At 42.5% G+C, this 25,753-nt stretch overlaps 2 protein-coding genes across 3 annotated transcripts; both read left to right on the top strand.

The window, feature by feature from the left end:
- Positions 1–175: 175 nt before the first annotated feature.
- On the top strand, positions 176–1,091 carry LOC125957453 (uncharacterized). Its single transcript, XM_049690159.1, has 2 exons — positions 176–646; positions 719–1,091. The coding sequence occupies exons 1-2, from the start codon at positions 272–274 to the stop codon at positions 845–847; spliced, it is 504 nt and encodes a 167-aa protein (XP_049546116.1). The 5' UTR covers positions 176–271; the 3' UTR covers positions 848–1,091.
- A 1,262-nt stretch (positions 1,092–2,353) lies between these two features.
- On the top strand, positions 2,354–25,743 carry LOC125956909 (formin-like protein). Of its 2 annotated transcripts, none has more exons than XM_049689182.1 (10): positions 2,354–2,478; positions 7,380–8,903; positions 15,628–15,711; positions 18,872–18,958; positions 19,871–21,632; positions 21,710–22,002; positions 22,075–22,527; positions 22,611–22,712; positions 22,799–22,927; positions 24,441–25,743. In XM_049689182.1, the coding sequence occupies exons 2-10, from the start codon at positions 8,580–8,582 to the stop codon at positions 24,651–24,653; spliced, it is 3,447 nt and encodes a 1,148-aa protein (XP_049545139.1). In that variant the 5' UTR covers positions 2,354–2,478; positions 7,380–8,579; the 3' UTR covers positions 24,654–25,743. The 2 variants fall into 2 exon arrangements, with proteins under 2 accessions (XP_049545139.1, XP_049545138.1); XM_049689181.1 differs by lacking the exon at positions 2,354–2,478 and adding an exon at positions 2,535–2,691.
- Positions 25,744–25,753: the final 10 nt, after the last annotated feature.

The following is a 25,753-nucleotide window of genomic DNA, read 5'->3' as shown; positions in this document are numbered from 1 at the left end:
TAACGCAATTTGCAACTAGATTTACTGGGGTTTATGAATTATTTTATTAGAATTGTTAAAATATATTCCTTGCAGTTAAATTTAGCTTATTATATTTTTTAAATTAATTGGTCGAATGTCAACACGAACACTCGGTCTCTGCAAGGGTTATTAGAAATGACAACTGCAACTTTTCCGAGACCACAAAATTTGTTTACTTAATTTCCCGCGAGAATTTCAGAATTTTACGTTTTTTGCGAAATCCACAGCTTCTTTCTAGTCACAGAAAACGATGTCGTCTCCGGCTGATCATGGCTCGTGCCATGCAAACAATAATCCTCCTCTATATCACAGTACGGAACGTATGGTGCCGTTAGGTTTCAGCACACCGCAACCGAACCGAGCCGAAACCCGGAATTATTATTCCGTTCAACCGAAACATATGTTGCCGCGGCCCCGAGGAGGAGCAGGAGGATACCAGAACCGTAACCGTTTTGGACACACCCAGCAGCAAAGCCAAGACAGGTCCAGCTTTTCACCGATGGATCATGCAAGTGACCAACAGCCTCGTCAAAATTACGGTCGAAACTGGAGAGGACAACACCAAAATAGACATCAGAACTTTAGCGGTCAGCGACGGCATCAAAACCATCATCAACAGCATCAAGTAATTGTTGGCAGATATCAGATTAAGAGATTTTCAGATTAAACAAATCTAATAACTACTTCTCTTCAACAGAAAACGACGATCTACAGGGTTGAGGACTACTTTCATCCCTCAATGCTGGAGGACCCATGGGAATATCTATCTCGGAAAGGTCATAAGAATGACAAAGATATGGCAGAAGTAGATTCTAATCTCGATTGATTGAAGAAGAACGAACTATACATACCATCCTCCAATAGCACAACTGCACATTATTTCTGGAATGGTTCATTGGAATCTATGCTACGAGTTGTGCGTTTTTCATCCATCATTCAGAGGGTACAGTGGTTTTTAATGTTAGTGTAATATGCGTTTTTTAAATACAATTCATATATCTACAACTTCCTAAACCCTATCGCAAGGCGACAACCCAGACAAATTCGCTCTACCTACGGACCCATTTATGACCGTCAACATGGATAAAATTTTCCTTTTGCTGATAGGATCGGCGGCAAAACGGAAGAATAGCCCCCGTGAACTTTTTATCGTTTTTTTCGGGCGAAAGTTCATTTTAATTATCGCCGACTTTTCAACCCACCCTTGTATACGTTCCTACAACGATAAAATTCAACATGACAGAAAGAGATGTAGCTAGAAAAGAAAGAGAAAGGGCTCACTTATCGATCAGCTGTTTCGTCCCAAACGTACTAAATGTATGAACGGCATAGCGCATGCTTAAACCACTGGAGTGAAAGAGATAATCATATTACGCTCTGCCGTTCTTTCACAGCACGGTCGCTTTGTTGGTAAACATAGCATGCGCAACGATGATCATGTGGAGCGTTCCTCATGGAGTTAATAGTAATAATTTCAACTCTATTTATTGTATTCCGACAAAATGGAAAAACGATGGGAGCATGCGCTTTAGCTGGAACACTGCGTCCAACCAGCAGCTGCTAGCCCCGCTATACTCGATGCTGAAGCGCAACACCGTTCTACAAGAGCTTTGGTTGACGGTGAGGAAAACTTTAAAACGAAAATAAGGATACTTAGAAGGACGGGGAGGGATTGGAAAACACTTCTGAAATGATAAACAAAAGTCTATTGCATAAAATGCCTCCTCATCCCTCTGCTAATACCTTAATTTATGTTTTGTAGTCTTAATCCCGTGAACAAAACAACACTCACGTGATAGCAGGTGTTAATAGTGGGTTTTTTCCAAAAGAATCATAATTTACACGTCGTGTATGTTGCTGCGTGCCCGTTGGATTTGAATTTGAGTTTTCAAAAATCTTCGCCCCTACTTTAAATTCGCCTGTGGTGAGCTATTGTTGTGCCGTTCTTTCAAAGTTTGGTCTTTCTCTTTCTGGCGCATTTGGTAGGTTGACTTTTTAGTAGAGTTGCCAACATATAGCGGCGAAATCCCACAATGACAGTTAAGCGAGAAGTTCACGGGGGCTATTCTTCCGTTTTACCGGATCGGCAGTTAGTTCCGAAGACTTAGGACCAGAATCTTGCCGTCGTAATGCAACCGGTGGAAGATTTTTAGTGAATATTTTATTTTCCGTAAATTTATTTTTTCGATTTCCAATTCCAACAGAAACATGCTATAGGGGTGGAGTGGTAGATGACACGCACACCAATGCACTGAATATTAGACCCTTTAAAAAGTAGTTTGTGAAGCGTTTATGAAAGAACACGTTTGTCGGGTGGGTTGATTGGAAACAGAAATTATTCAAGTTTCATGCAGCGCTCCGCGTTCCTCGTTTTTTTGTCCAGCTGGCCGCGACTCGGGATGTTTCACTTCGTTCCTAGTTTTTATTCCGTTATTAATGAATACACAATCAAGAACGGTAGGTTAAACAGTTCCTATTTTCAAACCATCAGTGCGAGTATTTTAAAGTAATCCTCGCAGTTTGTTTATTCTCCTCGTGGTTTGTGAAGTGATCGAGCCAGAACGTGCCCAGCCCGAAAGGTGTTGGTTGTTCCGTTCTTTCTTTAATGTGTGGAAGTGTACGCGCTATGTTCTTCTTGCAACGCTGCTGCCGACCCACCGGAATCCCAAAGTAGAGTTTTGTGAATGCGACAGAATTATTGTTCAGCTTTGGGCCATTTTACGTGGCCAACAAGACCAATAAACCTGTTGAACGAATCCGGGGACAACAGCCGCCCAATCATCCGTTTGTGGTTTTTAGCATAACTCTCGGAGGATGGTGATTCTAGCTTGAATCTTGAAGCGAACGTATCTCGCATTCTGATCTCATGTCGTTTGTGCAACGCGTACATGGTGATCATTTAAAATGTGTATGTGTGAGTGTGTGCGTGCGTTTCCATGAATTCGTGGTGCGTGTTGTTTGCTATGCCCTCCGGAAGATGATTCGTGTGCCCTCCAAATTCCTTAAGAATGCTGAAGCCGATGGCTCGATCGTCGAGTTTGTATGGGCGATATTTCCCTTGTAGACCGCGACCGTCCATCAGCATAGTTTCCAAATCATGCACGGCTTACTGGCTGGATGCTGCGCCCGCAGTCGGTTGCTAAAAATAAAAAGGCTCTAGGTGTTGCTAGCAAATCGTGTCGCGCTCAGTACAAGAACAAAGGAACCGGCGTTTTCCCCGTTTTCCCAGAGGAGTGAGGGAGTTAAAGGACTGTCTTGACTGTAGTAGTGTCGATCCTATTTAGTAGGAAGAACGGAACGGTGTTGCGATGGAAAATGCTTGTTCAAACGTGTGCGTGTCAGATTCGAATTCGAAGGCGGACAAAGATTCTCGCAGCAATGCAAAAAAATGCAGTGTTGCACCCTCCGTCGTTATGCAGGATCTGGTTCGCAGTGTTAGTGTGATGCAAAGGACGTTCCGTTGCACACAACGAAAGCACTGCACTCAACACACCAACGTCATTGTGCGTGGAATGCAAAAGTGCATTCTCCTGCCTGGCATGTTTTCGGAAGGGGCGATACGTTTGGAGATTGGGTGCCTCGATAAGCCAAGCCGCACGTATACGGACTAACAAATCACACAGCCTGCTCGGCAAGCCAACCAGATACGCAAATAGCAGCGGAAGCGAAGATTTGTTTGAGAAATACGCAAACGAGAGTGTTCGAGTTCGTCGCTTACGATGTCTGTCTAGCCTCACAACGGTTTGCATGCTTGGCCATCACGGTCATTTACATTCTGTCAAGGCTAGATACATCCTTTTTCAGACCGACGACGGTCGACAGTCCTTTAACAATATCTCTGTACAAACAATTTTGTTTTGTGATAAATTTGTAACTTCTACATCGAACTAATCTGGGCGAAAAGACTCTAGCGATGGGAACGATTACGTACAAGCGCCGTACGCCCCCGGGATTTTGTAAAACTGTAACTCCCTCTCTATCCCTCATTCTCTTTCTCTATCGCTCTCGTGCCCACTCGAGGGCGATATCCAAGTGCCAAGAGCCATAAGGGGGGGTCCCTTGCTTAGCTCCAACCGATCCGGTTTTTCACCAGATCGGACCTCAATGACTGCAGCAGTGTGTCCCCCGCCCTCACCCAAGCACAGGCCACATACTCCACCATCACTGGTTTTATGTGTGTTACCGCGGGCGGGTCACATGAATGAAAGTTAATCTATTAAGACGATCGATGTGTTGCCGAGATGCCGTCGTTGTTGATTCTGATGCATGTGGAGGGAGACTGGAGCTCCGTTTCGTGCACCAGCCATAGCATGCTTTGCTTTAAGCTAAAACCAGCGTCGAAACCATAACTGAAACGACGAGACTCTCGCAAGCCGGTTCCTCCGAGCTGCAGCCCTAAGAAGATGCAACATTCCACATTCCGTTGGATACACTGCTGACCGGTACTTGTTTGGGACCGAAAGATAACTTAAGGTCATATATATACTCCGAATTGGCTCTCTCTGCAATGTTTCAAACCCTTATTAATGGCAAGTTACCTATCACAAAATTTTTAATTTTAGCGATGTTTGAAAACTTTGAACAAGCATAATTCATGTGCATATTTTACATAAACCGCATTAAGATATTTGTGTAAATTTGTTCTATTGTTTCGGGTTTTCTAAAATCCAGAATACCGCTTCGTACCGCAAATTACTAATCAACGAACGACAAGCACTCCACCTTCCACAGACTATCAATTTGTTTATCATCGTGAAACAGTACAAAAACTTCGATTCAAATGGCTTGGAAATGGAAGCAATTGCATTCGCTCCCGCTGCGACCTCACCTCGTCGATTTCGAATACTATCTCCCCTTCATCACACAGACGGAGTCTGGCTCTACGCTGTGGATAGATCGAAACCTGAAGTTGTTGATTCTTTGACCCACCAGCAGCTGCGCCACTCCCTCTGCTCCTGCCATCAGCGGCACGGGTACTTTATGCACTGGAATCGCATCGGTATTGAACGACAGGCAACTGTAGGTGCTAGGGTTCCGACGGGTGGCAGCTAAAACCATTTGCATTTTGTTCTTCTGTACCGTTTAGTTCTGTTTTGGTTCTGCGGTCTGGTTTGGTCTGGTCTGCTCTGGTGCACCCTGCAGCATCTGCTGCATCTGCTGGAAGGTGACGAGCACCGCCGATGCACCATAGCGTTCTTCAACCAAATCGCGGTGGGAGGGTACAAAGTTCAATGATACAGTCTGTATAGGGGGCACACTGGTGTCTGGGTGCGTCTGTGAGGCACTCATCATACGACACACGAGACACGAGAAACAACGACTGTCTCTGTTGCACTATTGCGCTAGTAGTAGGCTCTGGTTTGGTTCCAGTCCTGCGTGTTGCATTTGACAACCATATGGTTCGAATCGGTCCATTACTCCACACATCCGGATGCTGCGTGATGGCCATGTTGCGCGTATTATTCTGTTCACTTCGTTACGCTCTGGCTTGGTATTTTTTTAAAAATTAAACTTGTTTGGGTGGTTAAAAACCAATGTTAAAATATTTAATTCTACACAATAAAAGGATCACTTTACATTACAAATGTTGAAATAAGAGGAGTAAAGCGATGGGAAGATCATGAGATGCGATGGAGAATCAGAGTTCCTATGTTATTCCTAGCCGTGTGTGTTTCTGCCGGATGCCGAAGGCATCGGTACTTTGTTCCTTTAATTACAACCAAATTGTAGACACGCATAAACACTTCTGGGGTTATAAAACATTTGGTTTTACCAAAGCAAAGGCATATTCGAGCGCCGAATGACCGATGGATCGTTCAATCGATCGATTGGTATGCTACAAAAACTTGAATGCTTGAAAAAGGGGAGAGAAAATGGCATGGAATGAAACGGCATAATGGAAACGAAAATGACCGGAAGGAGAGCATAGTAGCCTGGCCGTAAGCCTCTCAAACCTATGGGCGCCACCAACCAGCAGGCCCCGCTACACATGGGTAGCATTTTTGCCTGCGTAGCAGCAGTAGCACTGGCGCCAAACATAGTGGTGTTGTTAAACATGAATCTCCCATTTCCAAGTATCCAAATTTTCCCAAACAAACACACGCACATACATTGATGCAGCCGGGTCACGCGAATTTTCGGCGCCTTTTTCTTTACTAGCTGCAGCGTCCGAGAGTTTAGTAGAAGGTCGTAGTAGAACGAACATGCAACGATTTATTGATGTTAGGACGAGCCGACTTCCATTTGTACGATTGACTAACGCAAGCCCGACCAAAGTGATCCAAAGCACGCAAACGGGACAATAAATTTATGATGGCGCATAAATACTTTGTACAAAAACATGATTTTTATACAATTTTGGTCATTTTGTTGTTTTGGAACAAAATGAAGGAAACATTATGTTTCGCATTTAAGTAATCAATAATAACCTTTCTGCTTTTCTATGGTCTACATTAACTACAGTACTAAACAATACTGGTGTTACTTACTCTCTTCCCGTCAACATCGGGTTAACTGACGCTTGGTTTGGCTGCATTTCTGTAACGAATGTAAGTTGCATAGCGATGCACACGTTACGGTTCAATGAAATTTAGCTGCCCAACAATTGAGTCCCTACCCTTCTTATATTTGGTGAACCGTGACATTGCCAAAAGGGTTCAATCATTGTCCAAGGTACGCTGAAAACCGGAAATTAGCCTCATATTTTAGAACATTACACGTGGGTGTGTAAAGTGTGTGTACATACTCCATTTCACCGGAGGCGTATTCTAAAGACGCAACACAGATATGTTACTAAATGTAACAAAGTTATCATCATGTGCTAAAGGACGTTTCCACGGCATTTCTTTAATGACGTTTATCAAGATTTTTTCAATTAAGAACGTCGGTAGAAAATTGTTTGCAGTTGTTTGTTTGCAATGCCTTACCGGTTTAACCGGCAACATCGCGCGCACTACACCGATTGTTCTCTTTGCTGGATGCAGTTTGACACGTTTCAACTCTAGAACGTGAGCACGTTGAACCGTCTTCCTTTTTTCTGTGTGATAATAAAAATTGATTTATATGTTTATCACACTGAACGTGTCATTTATAGCGGGGGGAATGTTTATGATGATGTAGTGCAATTTTGTCTTTGCTTCTTCCCTTGTATTGTTGTTCCCATTTGTTCTTTTTTTGTTTTCGCGGATGTTGCTGGAAAGGAAGGTTTCAATGGATTTATTTGTCATCGTACGTTTGAAGCATCTTCGAATCGATTTTTCATGCTATTGGCGAGCAAAACAACAAAGACACTCATTCACGTACCATAAGCAACCAGCAAATACTAATTTTACTTTTTCCTTTCTTGCTCTCCATTGTAGGATCCAGTTGTGTGGGGTAGTCCCTCCTCATCGAAAGGCCAACAGAACATGAACAATGATGAATGAAGAGGAAAGAGCAGTAACGGATAGGAAGCAGCTTTCCGCCCTGCCGATGTTAATGATTTTTTTTTACCAAAAACTTCATCACGGCGAATGAGTATCCGATCGATCGTGTGTTTATGACCCCCTGTACAACCGTGGCAACCTGTCGGGACGAGTTAACACGTGTACCAGGCTCATCGAGCCCCTCCGTAACGCTTCGGTTGATCGGGCGAAGCGCGAATACCACGACGCATATAAAACACAGCGGATCGTTTCCGCGGAGCCTCGCGGGGATTGCGGGAACGGACGGGAAGAACTGTGCGTTCTCCATTCCGGAAGTGGGTTGCTTTTTCACTCGGTTCTGCCTATAGCCACCATTCAGACGGCGATCATTTCGGAGCGTTATTCTGTGCGATTCCAATCTTCTACTACTTCCATACCTTCCGGCTTGTTATTGGCTATCATACTCATACATGCGAACAGTCACCGAAAGTTACCCCTATCGCAGCAAAAGTAAAGCGAGGGAGGAGAGTGCAGGCATTCATCATATCCCGCATATGGCGATAGCTTCCGGTAGGCGTGATTCGCGCAGTAATGCTTGCCTGGCATTATGTGTACACGCGTACGTGAACGAGCAGGGGCGCATGCGCACACAGCTTGGGCTCGAGTTTCGACTGAGAGTGAAGTCGCGATTGCGCTGCGACGATAATGTTTCTGGTAAAGTGTTGTGATCGTATGGAGATTTTTGTCTCAAGATATTTGTTGTGCCTTGTCAGCGTCATCGGCAGCAGTGAGTGTATAATGTGCGCGCATTGACGTGCTTTCAGTGAACAACGACTTAGCTGCTTGTGCTGTGTGATTTCTAGACGGCGTTTTTGTCATCGATTTATCGTCCCCAGTGAGCGTGTGTGTTTATGGTGCGTTAAGAATGAGCAGTGCGTGTAACCATAGGCAACTCGGAATCAAATCAGCAAACAGTGCGTATTTTGGAAAGAGCGAAAGAAATTCACACGCAACAGCTTGAGCAGTGATGTTCCTCATGAAAGAGCCCATAGAAAGAGTCAACACAAGTGTTCCGCCGTGCATACGATAGATTTTAGAGACAAGTGTCGAACGGGATAGTGAATAAGCAGAAACAGAACCGTCTCCCTGCTAGCCATGGGGCTCGCATCGTCGAAAGCAGTTAACAGCATTGCCAGTGGCGGTGGGGGCGGCGTAGCTGATGTGGGATCCGGCTTAAGTGGGGGCATGATGCTGGGAAATGGTCGTGGTCACGGCGGTAAAGATGGTGTCATTGTCGATGCTGCAACCTATCCAGACATTCGGCAACAACCGTGCTCCATTCTTCCATCGCCATCCGGCAGCAGCAGTATCGACACGTGGAAGTCCAGTTGCCACGTCCGGCAAGCAAGCATTCGATCCCGAAACTTGCAACCCATGCCGGACACGGGAGAGCTCGATCGACGCTTTGCGAAAGTTTTGGTAAGTTAACGATTACGATACACGATCTGCTCAATAATATATATGCCAACTTGATGTGATTCATCCGAGAAAATGCCGAGAAATGGAAAACATTTCATGAAGGTTAACAGGCCTGTAACCCCAGGTAACGGTATGCCGCTGGGTGTTTCCGGCACCCTACCATACCCTCCTGTCGTCGGCCGATCGTTTGACAAAGCATGTATGTAACAGAACTGGCTTCATTTTCATATATTTTTTCTGAACAATTTTCCCTACTGACACCTCATTGCAAAGCCTGCAGGGCGATGCTTATCACTGGGTCGGCCAAACTTGCTTGCTAAGTTTGTTTAGTTTGTGCTATTGAATGGGAATTTCCCATGACTGTTGTTCGGGGTATGTCATAAAATGCTAATTTAATAGCGATAAAATATTTGTGAACATACAGAAACATTCTTGTCGGTGCAGCCCTTCTGAGGCTGTAGAAGAACATGTTGTTTTACCTTTGCCGACGATAATACAGATTATTCGGCTGGGTGAACATGCATAAACAAGTGATTTCTTCGCACGCATGTTGCAGTTCGGATAATATATGCCAATTGGGAAATTTATGGAGGTCGAGCTGGCTTAAAACTTGTTGCTTTCCAGCGGAATAGGATAACCGTGCGAATATGTCGTGTTAATGTTTACCACGACAGCTCCAAGAAATCCAACTCTGAATCAAAGAAAGACCATCGCCTCACCAGGCCAAACGATGCTTATGATCTCACCATCCGGATCTTTGAAGTGCAGAACTCTCGAGAAGGCTGCAGTTGACTCATCTGCAGCTCAATAGCAAAATGACTTCATTCAATCGCTCACGTTTGTTGAAAGAGGGTTTTTTTTTCTGTTTCGATACACCGTTGAGGTACAATTTGTGGATGAACGCGGTATGAATTGCCCGATAACAACGGTGAAGAGAGATTATGATAGACGGTTTCTTTGTCACCGCTTGAGTAGCATCAGTGTGAATGCCCTGCAGATAGATGGCGGAAGCTTTGCCTTTTATCGCAACTCCGCACCCACTAGACATTTCACATAAGGTTCTTCTCTATGAGAGGGAAGTTCTTATGCGTAGCCATGAGTACAAATATTGACTCACCATTATGTTTTGGCTCTCCTGGATTACCGTATATGCCTATGCTGGAGATGATCTGTAAATAACGAGGAATGAATGAAAGAATAAGATGTATCTTCCGGATGCTGGATATTCTGAACGGAAGCAGCTTGTGTGACATACATCCTGCTTCGTGCGTTTGTTTTGATGTGACCTTGTTTGTATTAATTTCCGGACTAAAGAAATGTCCATTCCATGTGTTGAGATGATGGTATTATGCTGAGCGATTATTATTATTTAACAAGAAACTTGTGCTGGTGTATAGAATTCTTCTTCTGGCGTGTTTGATCTTTCACGAACAAACTTCAGTTATGATCAATCTTCAAGGTTGAATATAAACAAAAGATTCTTTCGTTTCCTCTACACTACTGATATTCTAAGTAATTGAATACTAAATACTTGAAAGAAAGTATAAAAAAGAATAACTTTTAACAAATTTATTAATACTATTTTGTTAAAGAATAATTAGTACTAACCAATATTACCAATAATTTCTACAATTAAAACTAGGAAACGATACACGGTCATATGTTTCAGCAGTTTTGTTAATTTGTCCGTCACTGTATTTGAAAACAACACTCACGATAAGCTCCTAATGTTATTACAATAATGTGCAATTTGAATGATTCTTTTTGATGGAAATCCAAGTGACCATGAAAAGTGCGATCGTCATCGTCGTCGTAAAGAGTAATATGATATCATGCGTAGAGAGTCCATATGTTTGTCATTAGTTCCGCCATTTAACTTAAAGTACTGTATGCGCACGTACGTGGCAAGGACACGCGGGACACTAGCTCTTGCTCGGAGTTGGGAAAATAGTTGGTTCGTTGAGAAAAGTTTCACGATAACATTGCGCTATTAGTTTAAGCGCTGTACGTGCCGTAAGGACGAATATATTCAACGCCGTAGTTTAAAATGGTAATACCACCTTGGCTAGACATTTTAATCTGTATTGTTATGGCAGAATCATTGGGCATGTGAAATCGATATTTATGAAGAATGCAACGTAGGAACTGCCCTCAGTTCCAACTCTTCTTTTACCATTCACTCTAAAACCCACTGACGTATTCCGTGATGACAAATTTGGAAAGTAGTTCAAGCGTGACAGCATAGATCTGTATGACACCGAACGAAGGCGCACTAGAGGTCCCTGCAGACTCCGGTGAATTGTGTACTCAGTTCAGACCTTGGCAATAGGCCTTTCGGAACAAACCGCCACCATCCACCATCCACCATCCATTTATGGTGCTTCGGAAGGGTACTGAAAATGGAATGAAAACCATTTGCTGTGTGTGTGCATTTGATCTTTTCGAGGTTCACCTCTCTCATGGATCGCTCGCTGTGTATCACGAACCACAACCGCCTGTCAATGATCCGTGTCGGTGGACCAAAACTGAAAGTGTGTCTGTTTGAAGGGAAACGGCATTCAAATAAGTAGGAATTGGTGTTGCTGCAAGTGATTGCAAGAGAAAATCCCCACACGAAACGATGTCATTGGAGTGTCATCAGAAATTTTCATTCCCTGAGCATTATTTGACAAAGTTACAAATAAGGTTTAGCATAATATGCTCTACGAATGTTGCGGTATATTTGAGGTTCACTTTGTTTGACACATCGTATTTTTTGCTTGAATTTTTTTCAATTTTAACCCACTAGGCCCACTATTTATTTCTATTAGGGAAAATTAATGTCCAATTTTCATTTCTGTACCGGATGTTTTCGATTTATTTCGATTGGTTGAAAAGCGTCACGGTACAGAGTGTCAGATCGGCCTTAGTGGCACTGCAGGGTCAGAACGAATCCGCGATTTGAGGCCAACAAGATGCAAATAAATTGGCCTGACTGCTGAAGGTCCGTCACATAGCACTTTTTAGCCGCATCACATGCGAATGTCGTCGTTGGAACCACCACCATGTTTATCAACGGAGACCCGGGGCCCACCCATCATCATCATACTGATGCTCACCATCAGCAATATGAGTCATGTGTTTGAGGAAAAGCGAAAGAGAAACGGGTATTCATTTAAATGAATATGACCGACGATGGATAGCAGGGCAATCAAATTGACGCAGTCCCTGAACTGCGGGAGCATAGAGGTGGGGTTTAGGTATAGTATCCAAATCGAATTGAAAGCGGTACGCCTTGAGTTTAATTAATTAGATCCATTGTCTCTTTAAATGAACCAGTTCATGGGCATTAGTTTAATCAAATTCAAATAATTGCTTGATTTGTTGTATCGTTATCATTATTTTTTTATGATTTATCATCGTACTGTTTGTATAAGCTAATCTATTTTTGTTTCGTAGGTTTTATTTTTACTTATTTGAAATTTAGAAACATCATTCGAATCATTCAATAACAGAAACAAATAGAAACCGTAGTTTCAGTTATTCTAACAAGCATTCTAGCAAGCATAATCGATCAAAACTTTCATAACTTTTTAAAAAAAAAGTTGTAAAAAATGTTGTGCCAACACAACGGATCCATAAGGATAATGGATGTGGTTAGGGGGAAATTAATTTTCTTCTATTTGCGTCGAGACATTGTCCACTTCACCCAATCTTCAGCTTCTACCACAATATGAGAATGCAGTTTATAAGCCAGATCAGCTATAGCTGGTATCATGAATCGCTCATGGTGAACTCGCTTTCCCGCTCAATCTTCCTCTTTGTAGAAAGCCAACGTATGATGCTTATCTCCACAGCAGTATTCTCGTCCGGGTACTGATGATCCTAAGAAAAGCGAACATACCAAGCCACCCTCCGCTCAACGGTCTTGCTAGCCAGCTTTGTCAACAGGCTTCCTCTAGTGACTGGGGTCGGGGAACGAACAGTACCGTAAAGTCAAAGATTATCAAGCCACGAGGAAGGGAAAGATAGAGAGCTGCCAAGCCCCAGCAGCTGGCTTTTGCGGAGCATACGAGTGCCATGAACCGCGCAACGTTTGGGTGCACACGCACGCACGCCTGACCGCGGAACCATTGGATCGTGCGTCGTTGATCACTACTTAACGTCAGGCCGGCCAACGTGGTTTAAACTGTACTTTGGGGTTGCTCCATCAAATGAGCACTTCAGATGCAGGAGACCGTATTCTCCGGGGTTATAACCGAAGTATACCTCGGTTTCACTCTCTGATCATCAATCGCTCCAACGGTGCTATTGCGGCGGTTGGTGTCTAATGAATCACCAGGCTTGTCGGAGCAAAGGGTTGCAGCAAAGATGGCACCGAGCTGGCAGGCCAAGCCGATGGGATGAGGATGTCGCGCCAGAAATAAACAGAAATCTGTTACGGCCCTTTCTAAACTTGATATGGAGAGCGTTCCAAATGATTCCAAAAGTATCTGTTTCATTGAAACGAAAACGAAAAGCATAGATTATACCGGTAAAAGCAAGTGTACGGGGTTCCTTTCTAGAACCGAAAACAGCTGCGATGTTATGGTTTGATAGAATGTGATGTTTTGTAAAATGAAACATTCGATCCGTAATACGTAGATGCTAGGTGAACCATTATTATTCTGGAGATAGCAGGAATTAATGCTTCAAAATACGACTGTAACCTTTGAACCGGATTTGAAATGCTCAGGTTCACGATCAAGCATCTCTAAGCGCCCCAACAGTGACGCTTCCAGTAATATTTGCCTGTGGCAACTGATAAGCTCTGTAGTTCGCCATTCATCACTGTTGCCCCCGTTTCCTGTGCGTACTCAATACTTTGTGAATAGTATATCGTGGTAAACATAAAAGTATGTCAGCCATTTTGCTCTAAATTATTATCATGAGCCATCATTGGTTTTGGGTCGAGGATTAATCGATTTGAACAACGTTTCCGGCATGTTGGCCTATTATGAAGTATGATAAAAAATAAGTGTGTGTGTGTGTAGGTTTGTCGTATGACTAATATAAGAAGATTGGTGTACTTCGTGCAACACTGTTAGAAACACTGAAAGTACACTTGTTTAGTTTTCGGTACTGAAAACTACTTCGTAAGTGGCCATTTTGAAGCAGTCGGCCGGTTGTCAAATGTGTGAACTAGATTCGTTATGTACTCAAACAAATGATACCCTACCCTTGTCCTTTTCACTGCTCGACTGCAGTTTTGTGGTGCGACAAGTGTGGCACATTACCCATAGTTTGCTCTGAACCTGAGTAGATTTGTCCAATATTCTAGTGTCTTTTGCATTACCAAAGGTGACAACAGGACGAAGATGTGACTAATCTACTTGACACTACTACCACGGACACATTCAAAAAGCCTATAATATCATGCTACATCGCACTGGACTACACAGATGGTAGCTTTGGTCATCATGCTTCAGACGCTCAGAACTTGCTCAGTCAAGGAGAAGCGAAGTTTTATGAGTCATTCGCTAAATAAGCGCACAACAAGCGGCACAATCTCGAGAAGCATTAGCTAACCTCTTCATCAGGGCTCCAACCTATGGTTTTTTTTTCTGTTTTCGTTTCGTGTGTCGTAATGCGAAAAAACTCCCCCTTATACAGCTCGTCATGAGTTTGTTTTTTTCTTCTTCTCTTCATTTGTAATAAGGACTTCCTGAAGCAGCTGAATCATCACTACTGTCGCTTGACACTGCTTCGGTCTCTTGTGTAAACAAACGCTTCTGCCCGATGCGTATGCAAGCAATTGAAAATTGGTTTATTGTTTCTTCTATTTAAACGAAGATGGAATACATTTTATTACCTTTTCTTGTTTCGAACAAAACCATTATTGAATGCAAAATGCTTAACAAACCAAACAAAACATACACCGTACATAAAATGATGACTTTGAAGCAGCAAGTAAGAGGAATTAAGCAAAGTAGGACAATGATCTTTGTTTAAAAAGCGTTTCTAATCGATTACTGCACTACAATAGATACTCTCGTATCGTCTCCAAGCGTGGGCGCTTCGAATCGATTGCAAGAGCGCCGTGGCTTGGCCTGGCCGCCGCCGTCGTCGTCATCGCCATCATCATCACCGTCGAAGTCTTGCGCGGGCTGTTGCCAATACTCAAATTCAAGTGGTCAACTAAACTGGTGTGAAATGAATTTCATGCCTGCATGGACCGTCATTTGGCCATTCGGTAGTGTTTCTTGGCGAAGCCAACCCACAATGAATCATTTGTTGCGCAACCGGCTTCAAGTTGGCAACGAAAATGGCGATCCACCCGCGCGTCGTAGTCAATTTCGCGGCGACCCTAGACTTATTCAAACTTACGACATACGCATTTGTGATTCCGGTTGGCTCAGCATGCATATGTAGCTCTCGCACGCAAGCCGGCTACAGCGAGAAAAACTATGCCACAGCTCAAAGGGGTCACTTGATTTGCTGAGTCGTTTTTCCGTTGAAATTTGCTACGCGACTAGACTAAACTTGGGACAAGAACGAACACAAATGTTGTGTTTCATTTCGTTTGGCAAATGGGATTATCACTATGTATACGCTTGTTGATTTGTCTTTATGATACAGTAATATTCTTATTACCAGCCTCGATCTGTTATGGATAAATTTTTGAAACAATAAATTAATTAATGTATATTCCTTAAATACGTGAGTACTCACATTTAATGTTGGTTTTTTACATTTTCTTTCACAGGCTTCAATGGATCTACCGGCAGATAAGGCAAAGCTGTTAAAAAACTACGATAACGAGAAAAAATGGGACATCATTTGCGACCAGGTGAGCTTCTGGTTAATTCCTACGAATGACATCATTAGTAATGGTTTGAACTACTCCTGGCTACCGTACAACTGCTGATATGCTGTCGAGGTATCAGTTAGCAAAACTTCCGCATGATAGCGTGTGAGAGAATGATAATGTTGTTATAACAAACGTAGGAGATGTTATGCACCTTTCTTTGCACCACGCGTGTGCATAAATGTGCGTGTTTAGGAAAAGTATAGCGTCCCAGGTAATGTTCACCTTGGCTAGCGTATCACCAACTTAATCAGAAATGAATAATTTACAATCCAACCACAATTTAAGCAGAAAAAACGTTTCATAACGCATGCGATGTGTGCTATACTGGTTATTTTCTCACACGACATACAATGATTTATTGTTTAATTAATGTATTGGCGACCGCATCACTGGACATACACTGGTCTGTGTCGCTTGCTTGTGTGTTACTGTCACCGTCAAGGTTCTCGCATTGTAATAACCTACAGGGAAACACATTCTCAGCCAATAATGAGGTGTATGATTGTGATGTCTCTTTTGTGACAAAGGCATGGAACCTTTGAGACTGTAAATGTTCATTGCAGCATATTTATTGGATGACTAGGAGTCGCCGTGAGCATCCATTGGAACAGTGTTAGTTTCCTAATATTGTATCTTGTAAAATTGTATCATGATCAAATACAGCATGAATCAAATTACACGTGACACCGAAAGAATAAAAAAAAAGTATACTTCAGTATAGAATACATTAAACGAATCTTAGTGACATTCTATCTACTCGAATATATTTGTAACACACCCCTCGAGTAATTCTTTGCAATCGGTAATCAACAACAGTTGACTTAATTTATGTTTACTTGTTTAATTAAAATAATTACATATGAATAATTAATTTCAATGTTTAGATAAATAGACGACTCGGATTAAAAATACTAGTTCAGATTAGATTATCGTTTCTTATTGGCAGCCTACAACTTGTGGTTAAATTGCTCACATTAATATCAATGTGCTTCTAACTCTTGCCCAAATTGCAACGGTCTATTTTGCTAGAATCCACCGAAAGATGGACATAGCTGGCCCGAAAATATTGGGCATAAATCTTTGCAGCTCGCCGTGAATCTCACACAAGTATGAAATGGTACATTCGTGACATGAAATGACGGAATCATAATCAATCATTCTCACGGAATTGGCAACTTGGCATTTGTCCTTCAGGAACAGATACACAAATCTTGGCACATGTTGTGCCTATTGACAGGCATACTTGAAGCAATGGCCTTAAAAATATGTGACACATTCCATTCGTTGTCGTCCATCGACAGGATCATTGGAATCTGCACGATTATTGTATAATATCTGTATTACTGGTCTGAAGACGATCATGTAATATTTTAAAAATAGTCAACTCCGGATTGGAATCCGGAATTTTGCAGAGAGCGACCACAACTTAGCACCTAGTACGGTTAGCCACCGCGTATAGCCTTCGATTAAGAAATGGTAAATATTTATGCTTACCATAGTCGTGGCACATACAACAACCGCGATTAACTAGAGCACTGCCTTAACGTTTTAGGTATTACATATGCACATTCAAACACTTTCTGAGTTGTCTTGTGCGTTTGCCAGCGATCCTGTTTTGTTACCAGCAGCTATTAAGTTTGTAGTCACAAAGATTGAAAACGATCATTCAATTGTAGATTGTTGCAACAAACATGAATGCCCAGTGTACAAGTGACACCAATAAAAACTCGTTCCGCCCTAAGACGCATGCAGATTGGAGGTTTTTGCACTGTTGCCATATCCCGCGATCCATAAAAAAATCAGATTTGTTGCAGTTTCGCTTTTATGATCCGTTTTACAATTCAGATCGGGAAGCTCGAAGAAGTTTGAGTGCAAGATGCAGCAATAAGGATTTTGTTTTATTCCGGTACAGGACACGTTTCTTGCTTATTTTTATTCCAAAAGTACCCGGTCTTTGCATCAATCTATTTTTTATTGCTAACCTTTACACATGTTTCTGTAAGTTCATGCTACTAAATTTCCATATTTTTTTTTCCTATAGTTCTTTCTTTAAAAGTTCTTTTCTTTATCATTTTGAAGCTTTTGCATACAAACTCGTTTTTGAGTTTGCTCGGTCGAACAAGAATTTTTTTTTGAAAACTTAAGCCAATGTGCTACATTCCGTTGCAAGTGATAAATGTACTGTGAATAGGAAGTGCTAACATATGTTGGCCTCATCGGATGGTCAGAGCTGGTGGTGATAACACAATACCAAATCAAATCGATGTTTGATCAAATGAAGTGTTAACCACAATGGAAGTAAACGTAAAATTCGGGTTTCGCTCTGATAAACGAAATTAACATGCATCAGACGAGTGCTGTAATGCTTGAGTTACTTGAAAATTATAATCGTTCGAGGGTCCCCGGTGACCTAAGGCGAACCTATGGGTGTGTAACCGATATATCAAGACGAATCAGACGAAAATCACCGTGACTCAACAGCGGCAGTCTTACGCATTGAGAGGGAAACATGATTATGACCTCAATCGGTACGCTGTTTAAGTATAGTCGAGTGTGATAAGCCATAAACACTCGCCGGCGTCAAGAGGCGTATCTGGTAGCGTCCATTTGTGGCGTTGTGGATGACCACCCCACGAAGCATTGTGATAATGTTGCTTAAAATAATAGCAAATCAGCAAGCAGCGTAATAGTGGAGCAGTCGTTTGAAGGGTGTTGAAGCGGTTGTTGTTTGTAACACAGTTCGACCGACTGACCTCTGGCAATCAATCTCTCCCATTCTCCACAAGCCGGACTTCACACAGTTGATGGCAAGTGAATCCAGCATGAGCATCCACGCATGGCCATAAATCGCGCCTAGCGTCATCATCATGATGTAAGCCTGTCTGCTCGGATAGGCGTGGTCGTTCGTTGCGGTATGCCTAATGCATCATCGGCAAATTATGTATCATTTTCAAACACATAAAACCCTGCCATCTAATGAACTGTGCGGAATAACCACCGTTTGATAATGACTAATTCAAATTTTCCATTTCATCATGCAAAAGCTTTCTATTATTGCATTTAGCGATATATTTTACTACACTTTAACAAGCTATTTCAATATGGCATTGACTCTCTCAATTTTTTTTCTCAATTTCAGGAAATGGTGCAAGCTAAAGATCCCCCATCCCACTATCTTACGAAGCTGCGCACCTACCTGGACCCTAAAGCGTCTCGCAGTCATAGGGTACGTAAGATCGATGTTTCTTTTGCTCAGCGGGACATTGCGACTCAAGTTTCATCGATTGATTTCACTACCATCGGGAGGCCGGCATCACATTCGCGCAGCCGAATCTCCGAACACAGCTGTGTTACCGCTCGGGAAGCTGCATATCGATTCCGCCAATCTGTGCAACGATGCGAATCCGGCATCGGCTATAGGAAAAGGGCTACAAAGCGAGGCACGCCACCTATCAACCGTGGTGTGGGTACGGTTGCGAAATGCTTTACGGCGCAGAAGGAAAGAAGTTCATCTACTCAGAGGAGATAGATTTACTTCAACTTCCTGTCCCTCTTTGGTCAACACAAACAGCGTTCGACCATTGCGATCAGCTTACGATAACTGGATAATTTTATTTACACCCTTGGCGGCCAATCCGCGCTGCACTATGCGCTATTTCCACACTTGCCTGATCGGCTGATCGACCGATCGGAGCATGAGACAATCTATTCGATTGGTGTTTTATGGCTTCTCACCGTTTCCCCTGGGAAAGGTTGAACACTATTTGTATAACTGTTGTGTTGGTACGCAGTCAGAGGGATGTAAATCTGATGGGTTTGTTGAAGCTTTTGGTAATATTTTATGGGTTTAGTGGCTGATTGCAAATGCATTAAAGGTCTTAGATGTGTGGACACCGACCTTACACTACTGAATCTGGACACTAGCTATCTTGTGTCCTTTCCTATTTGGGTTTGATGTACGAAACGTACTTTAGAACATTTCAGAACGGAGCAACATAGGGTCAACTTCATTTACAATATAAAGTCTATGCCATTTTTAGTTTTTATTTGAGAAGAATATCCCATTATTTCAAAATATCAGTTACGGTTGTTTAAATACATGATATTAATATACATTTCTACGATCTTCTATATTCAGAAACGAAAGATGGTTGGCGAATCAACATCGACACAGGTGTTACGCGATCTTGAAATTTCGTTACGGACGAACCATATCGAATGGGTGAAGGAGTTTCTTGACGATGAGAACCAAGGGTTGGACGCTCTGATCGATTATCTCAGCTTCCGATTGGCGATGATGCGCCACGAGCAGCGCATTCAGGAGGCAAAGTCTGAGTCGGACGAAGGTCTCAATCCTAAGGACGCAACATCAACGGGCAACAACAATTCGTTCGGTAGCAACGAGACTAACCATAAGCTTATCCCGAATGGGTTCATGCGACCCGGACTCGGAGATATGATGGATAGTCCGAGCATCAAGCGACGTTCGCGGCACATTGCCAAGCTCAACATGGGCCTAACAACGGACGACATCCACGTATGCATCATGTGTATGCGAGCCATCATGAACAATAAGTATGGCTTCAATATGGTGATCCAGCACCGCGAAGCCATCAACTGCATAGCCCTTAGCTTGATCCACAAATCGCTCCGCACGAAAGCACTTGTGCTGGAGCTGCTGGCCGCCATCTGTCTGGTGAAGGGGGGCCACGAGATCATCCTGTGTGCGTTCGATAACTTTAAGAAAGTTTGCTCGGAGCAACGCCGCTTTCAGACGCTGATGGAGTACTTTATGAATTATGAGCTGTTCAATATCGATTTTATGGTTGCGTGCATGCAGTTCGTCAACATTGTCGTTCACTCTGTAGAGGATATGAACTATCGCGTGCACCTACAGTACGAGTTTACCGCGCTCGGATTGGATGAGTATCTCGAGAAGCTTCGATTGACCGAATCAGAGGAGCTACAGGTACAGATCTCTGCCTATCTGGACAATGTGTTCGATGTAGCCGCCTTGATGGAGGACAGTGAAACGAAAACGGCTGCCTTGGAAAGGGTGAACGAGCTGGAGGATGAGCTGGGCCGTGCACTGGATCAAGCAAGCGAGATCGAACGAGAAGCACTGTTCAAGATCGGAGAGCTAGAAACCGAACTAAGTCGAACGCGCAGTGAACGGGACGAGCTATACAATAAGCAGCTTGCAGTAGAGGATGAGATCGCAAAGCTGAAGCGAGCGCTTAAGCAGCACGAACAGGAATCGCAGAGCCGACAGTCGATGCTGCTGGAGTTCGAAAATCTGACCAAAACCCTGCCTAAAGGTACGTCGATCGCGGACGTATCGAATTTGCTCGCCAAGGGAGGCCTTTCCGAGCTCAGTCCTACTGGCGGCAGTGGTGGCGGTGTAAGTGGTGCTAGTCAGGAAGCGCCCCCGATTCCTCCACCGCCAGCACCTCCTGCTGCTCCGATGCCACCGCCACCACCATGTCCACCGGCACCACCCAGTGGCAGTGAACCACCGAAAGCTCCTCCCAAACCACCGACATTCATTCCGGCGCCACCACCATTCATGGCTGGAGGAGGCCACAATACAGCCATTCACTGTACTGACGGAGCGATGACGATCAAGCGTAAGGTGCAGCCGAAATATAAGCTACCGACACTGAACTGGGTAGCGCTAAAACCGAATCAGGTTCGTGGTACAATTTTCAACGAACTGGACGACGAGAAGCTCCACCGGCAGATCGATTTCGTGGACTTTGAGGAACGTTTCAAGATCGGTATGGGTGGTCCGGTCAGCAACGGCAACTGTGATATGGACGGATTGTCCACTTTCCCCAGCAAACGATTCAAGAAACCAGAACACATTTCCTTGCTCGAGCATACGAGATTGAGAAACATTGGTAAGTAGGCAAACTCTGCCCGGGGCAGTTGATGAACATTGTACATTCTGATTTCTGAAAAACGTACCATTTTACAGCAATATCTCGCAGAAAGTTGGAAATGCCAGCCGAAACGGTCATTAAGGCGATCAACAATCTTGATCTCAAGCTGCTGTCGCTCGAGAATGTTGAACTGTTGCAGAAGATTACACCGACCGATCAGGAACAGAAGCTGTACAAAGAATATGTGATAGATAAGAAAGATCTGAATCAGTTAACCGAGGAGGACAAGTTTATGTTACAACTAACGAAGGTGGAGCGTATCTCCTCGAAGCTTTCGATCATGAATTATATTGGGAACTTTTTCGACAGCTTGCATCTGATCAGTCCGGTACGGTTACCACTTTTAATACAACGATATGCTTTACTTCTAATATCGGCTCTCTAACATTATACATTGCAGCAAGTGTACTCTATCATCTCCGCATCGTCCTCAATAAAATCGTCGAAAAAGTTCCGAGCCGTGCTTGAGGTGATCCTAGCCTTTGGAAACTATTTGAATAGTAGCAAAAGAGGACCAGCTTACGGCTTTAAGCTTCAGTCCCTCGACACGTTGCTTGACACCAAATCCAACGACAAACGGATGAGCCTGATGCATTACATTGTCGCCACCATACGCCAAAAGTTCCCGGAGCTGATGAACTTCGATACGGAGTTGTTCTGTACCGATAAAGCCGCTCAGGTGTCACTTGAAATGCTCATCTCGGATGTAAACGAGCTCGAGAAGGGCATGGAGGCGGTGCGAAAGGAGGCCGATTTGCGAGGCAAAGGCGTCCAGAGCCATGTGCTGCGCGACTTTTTGGGAAATTCGGAAGAGAAGTTGAAGAAAATTAAATCGGAATGTAAAACTGCACAGGTATGTTGCTGCGGCGCTTGTTCAAAGTTTTGCAGGCCGAAATGTTTAACTAATCATCAACTTGTCCATCATTCAACACGCAGGAATCATTCAAGGAATGCATTGAATACTTTGGAGAATCGTCCAGAAATGCAGATGCAAATGCTTTCTTCTCGTTACTAGTCCGTTTTGTACGAGCTTTTAAGGTAAACCGCAACACCGTTCTTCTAGAAATGCAAGCGAAAGCACCACACTAGTCTGTACTTGTGTTCTTTATCGTATTTCCCTGTAGACATGTGATCAGGAAAATGAACAACGACGCCGACTGGAAGCTGCAGCACTGCAGGCATCGGCCAAAAGGGACGAGGAAGAGCAAGTCGTGATGCGAAACAACAAAATCAACAGTCAAAAGAAACAACAGGTACGCCCACTAGCAGATGGTAACCCTTTGCGGTTGTCGACCACATTTCTGCAAAATCTAACCCATATGAACCGGGAATTGCAACATGTGTTTGGTACGGGTACTTCATTCGTAAGCTAAAAACCGCCTTGCCTAAATAAGTAATAAACTATTCCAAAAAGGCAAAGTACGAGTGAACGTGTGTGAGCATACGTGGAAAATACAACGCTTATTAGTATCCCGTGCGTCGGAATGTTAGTAGTTAGGGGATACTGGTTGGTGTGTGCAAATTTTAATTTGGTCCATGCTACTAGCTCATACTAGTAACGCTCATAATCCATACTGAAAGTAGATTTACCAGGCTTTATTTCAGCGTCCATATACTGTCTCTTCATAATGTACCAATCCTGAAGATTGTGTTGGAAATACGCTACGCTTCGTTATTTCCAATTCACAACATAGTTTTCTTTTTATATTAGTATGCACTCTACATCTATGAACAGTAACTAAAATTGAATGAAAAACTTCAAGTGATTCCAATTGGGCCCTAATAATTCATAATGTAATTCAAGTCATTCCAATTGGGCTCAATAGTTCTTAATAATAGTTCAAATTTGATATCAAAAGTTGATCTTCATTTTTCTAGACTGTTCATAATGAATGTTTCCTCATTCCAGCTAGCCTTTTTAATACAAAATATGCTTCGCAAACAAATAGCTATTTGCTAGGGCTTTTTACCGCCTTGGATATACTACGATACATTATCATCCGCGTAGTGTACGGTTGTTAATTGGTTTAGTTTGAATGGTTGGAATGAGCTGAACGGATGACCTAAGTTTATTTAAACAGCTTTTATAAACCTTTTAACATAACATTCTACATTCTATACTCTATATACAATCGCGAATAAAAAGAACAGAAAATCATAATGTAGCTCAGCTAGCTGGGAAACATAATTCAATATATACAATTTTAATAAATGTATGAGTCCATTTTTGCACGCCGAGTTTTACTTTTATTTTGTAGTGGTTTGTTCCGGTTTGACGTGTGTTTTTATAGTTTATTTTCTTCTATATTATTTAAAATGTTTTAAATATGATCCATATTGGTTGTGGTTGCGGTAAACAGAACCTTACAGGTATATGCCTTACATACTATTTGAATCACTAAATCGCACAATTTCTTCTGTTAAAACCATGTGCACAATAAATTTTTGACAGCACAGATAATTCGATAAGGTAATTGGATGATACTATTGCAATTTTCCAAACATTATGCAAAAACCGTGTTAAGAATTAGTGATGTAGTGATGGCTGCTTCCCTTGCTTCAAATACTTCTTCTATTTATACTATCTTATGGATATCAACTTTATTTTAATTCACACTCCTCTCTAATATCACTCACTGGATTGAAAAAACCACAATTTTAACCCAATCAATGCATCCAACTTAAATAAAATTGACGAAAGAAAGATATAAAAATAAAAGTTGCAAATGTAATGCGTTTTTAATTTGACATCCCGTTCGTTTGCAGGAGGCCGTAATCAACGAACTTAAACTTAAAGCACACGCAGTGCGTGAGAAGAAACTGCTGCAGCAGGATGAGGTCTACAATGGAGCTCTGGAAGATATATTGTTGGGTCTGAAGAACGAGCCGTACAGACGCGCTGATGCTGTGCGCAGAAGTCAACGCCGGCGAATTGATAGTAACAGACTTTCTCGAACGATGGAGGAAGTAGACTTTTGAAGTGAGGCTGTGTAAAAACAGTCATTCATAGGTAATTATTGTGTATATAGTTTTGCACCTACTAAGTTGTACATTTATCAGACCCCGTACTGTTTTGTGTAAACCCGTTTTTTTTTTGGAGGAGTTGTTCAGTTATGCTCACTGTTATATATTGCGCCGTGTCGGACATTCTGTTGCAAGTTGTAAATAATTGATTTCACATGCATAAGTTTTGCGACAAGCCAGCAAATAATCAATGGGGGTTTGCTTTGTTCCTATGCGGTTAAACAATGATACGAGTATAACCATATCGAACAGACTTTAGTTGAGTATGTGTGTCTTAGTTTTTGAAGTGGAAATATCGCGGGAAGGCTATCAAAGAGTCTCGAATGATGATAATTTTAAAAGAGAAAGATTTAATGTTTCAGTTCCGAATTCTTTCTCTCTGATCCATGACAATATACACATATACAAATAAACATTCCATCACGATGGCATTTTGAAATGATTTTATGTGGGAACATTAACTGTGCTGTGTGCTGTATTAAGTAGAAGCACGTTTCTCTAAAGGACCTTTTAAACAAATATATTGATACAAATCGCTCGGCTGGAATGGATTGACTGCCAATTAATCAAACGCACACGTATATTCACAACTTTCTGCATTATTGCACAACATTTCTGCTACGGAGAGAACCGTGCACGAATGAGTAGGAAATATCTGTTGCTCGAAATCGAACGCTCAGTATGGTAGTATGACAGAACAGATCATTCTGATGGATATTTTCGAATGTTTACACACCGCACAACACTCTGCACGAGTTTAGTAACTGCTGCTGGTTAAGACAAACCCAACTGAGAGACCATACAAATTACAAAACGACCTTGAACGAATCCAACCTTAAAGACAGTAAAGATCGATAAATGGTCAGGTGCTATCAAATTCTAATACAGATAATCGAACAATTTTGGTATGTCATTTAGCTGTTTGTTCAGGGTGAAGTTAGCTACTATCAGTGCATGAGCCTCTTTCTTCTATTGTGTATCGAACTGTGTAACTATGCATCGTTTTGTAAGGGTTTAGAAACTTATGCATAAATAAACTGAAAGTTTCTTTTTAA

This window comes from Anopheles darlingi, chromosome 3 (assembly GCF_943734745.1).
Source record: "Anopheles darlingi chromosome 3, idAnoDarlMG_H_01, whole genome shotgun sequence".
Classification (NCBI taxonomy): Eukaryota; Metazoa; Arthropoda; class Insecta; order Diptera; family Culicidae; genus Anopheles; species Anopheles darlingi.
Note: the sequence above shows the minus strand (reverse complement) of the source record. Positions and strands in the feature narration are given on the sequence as shown.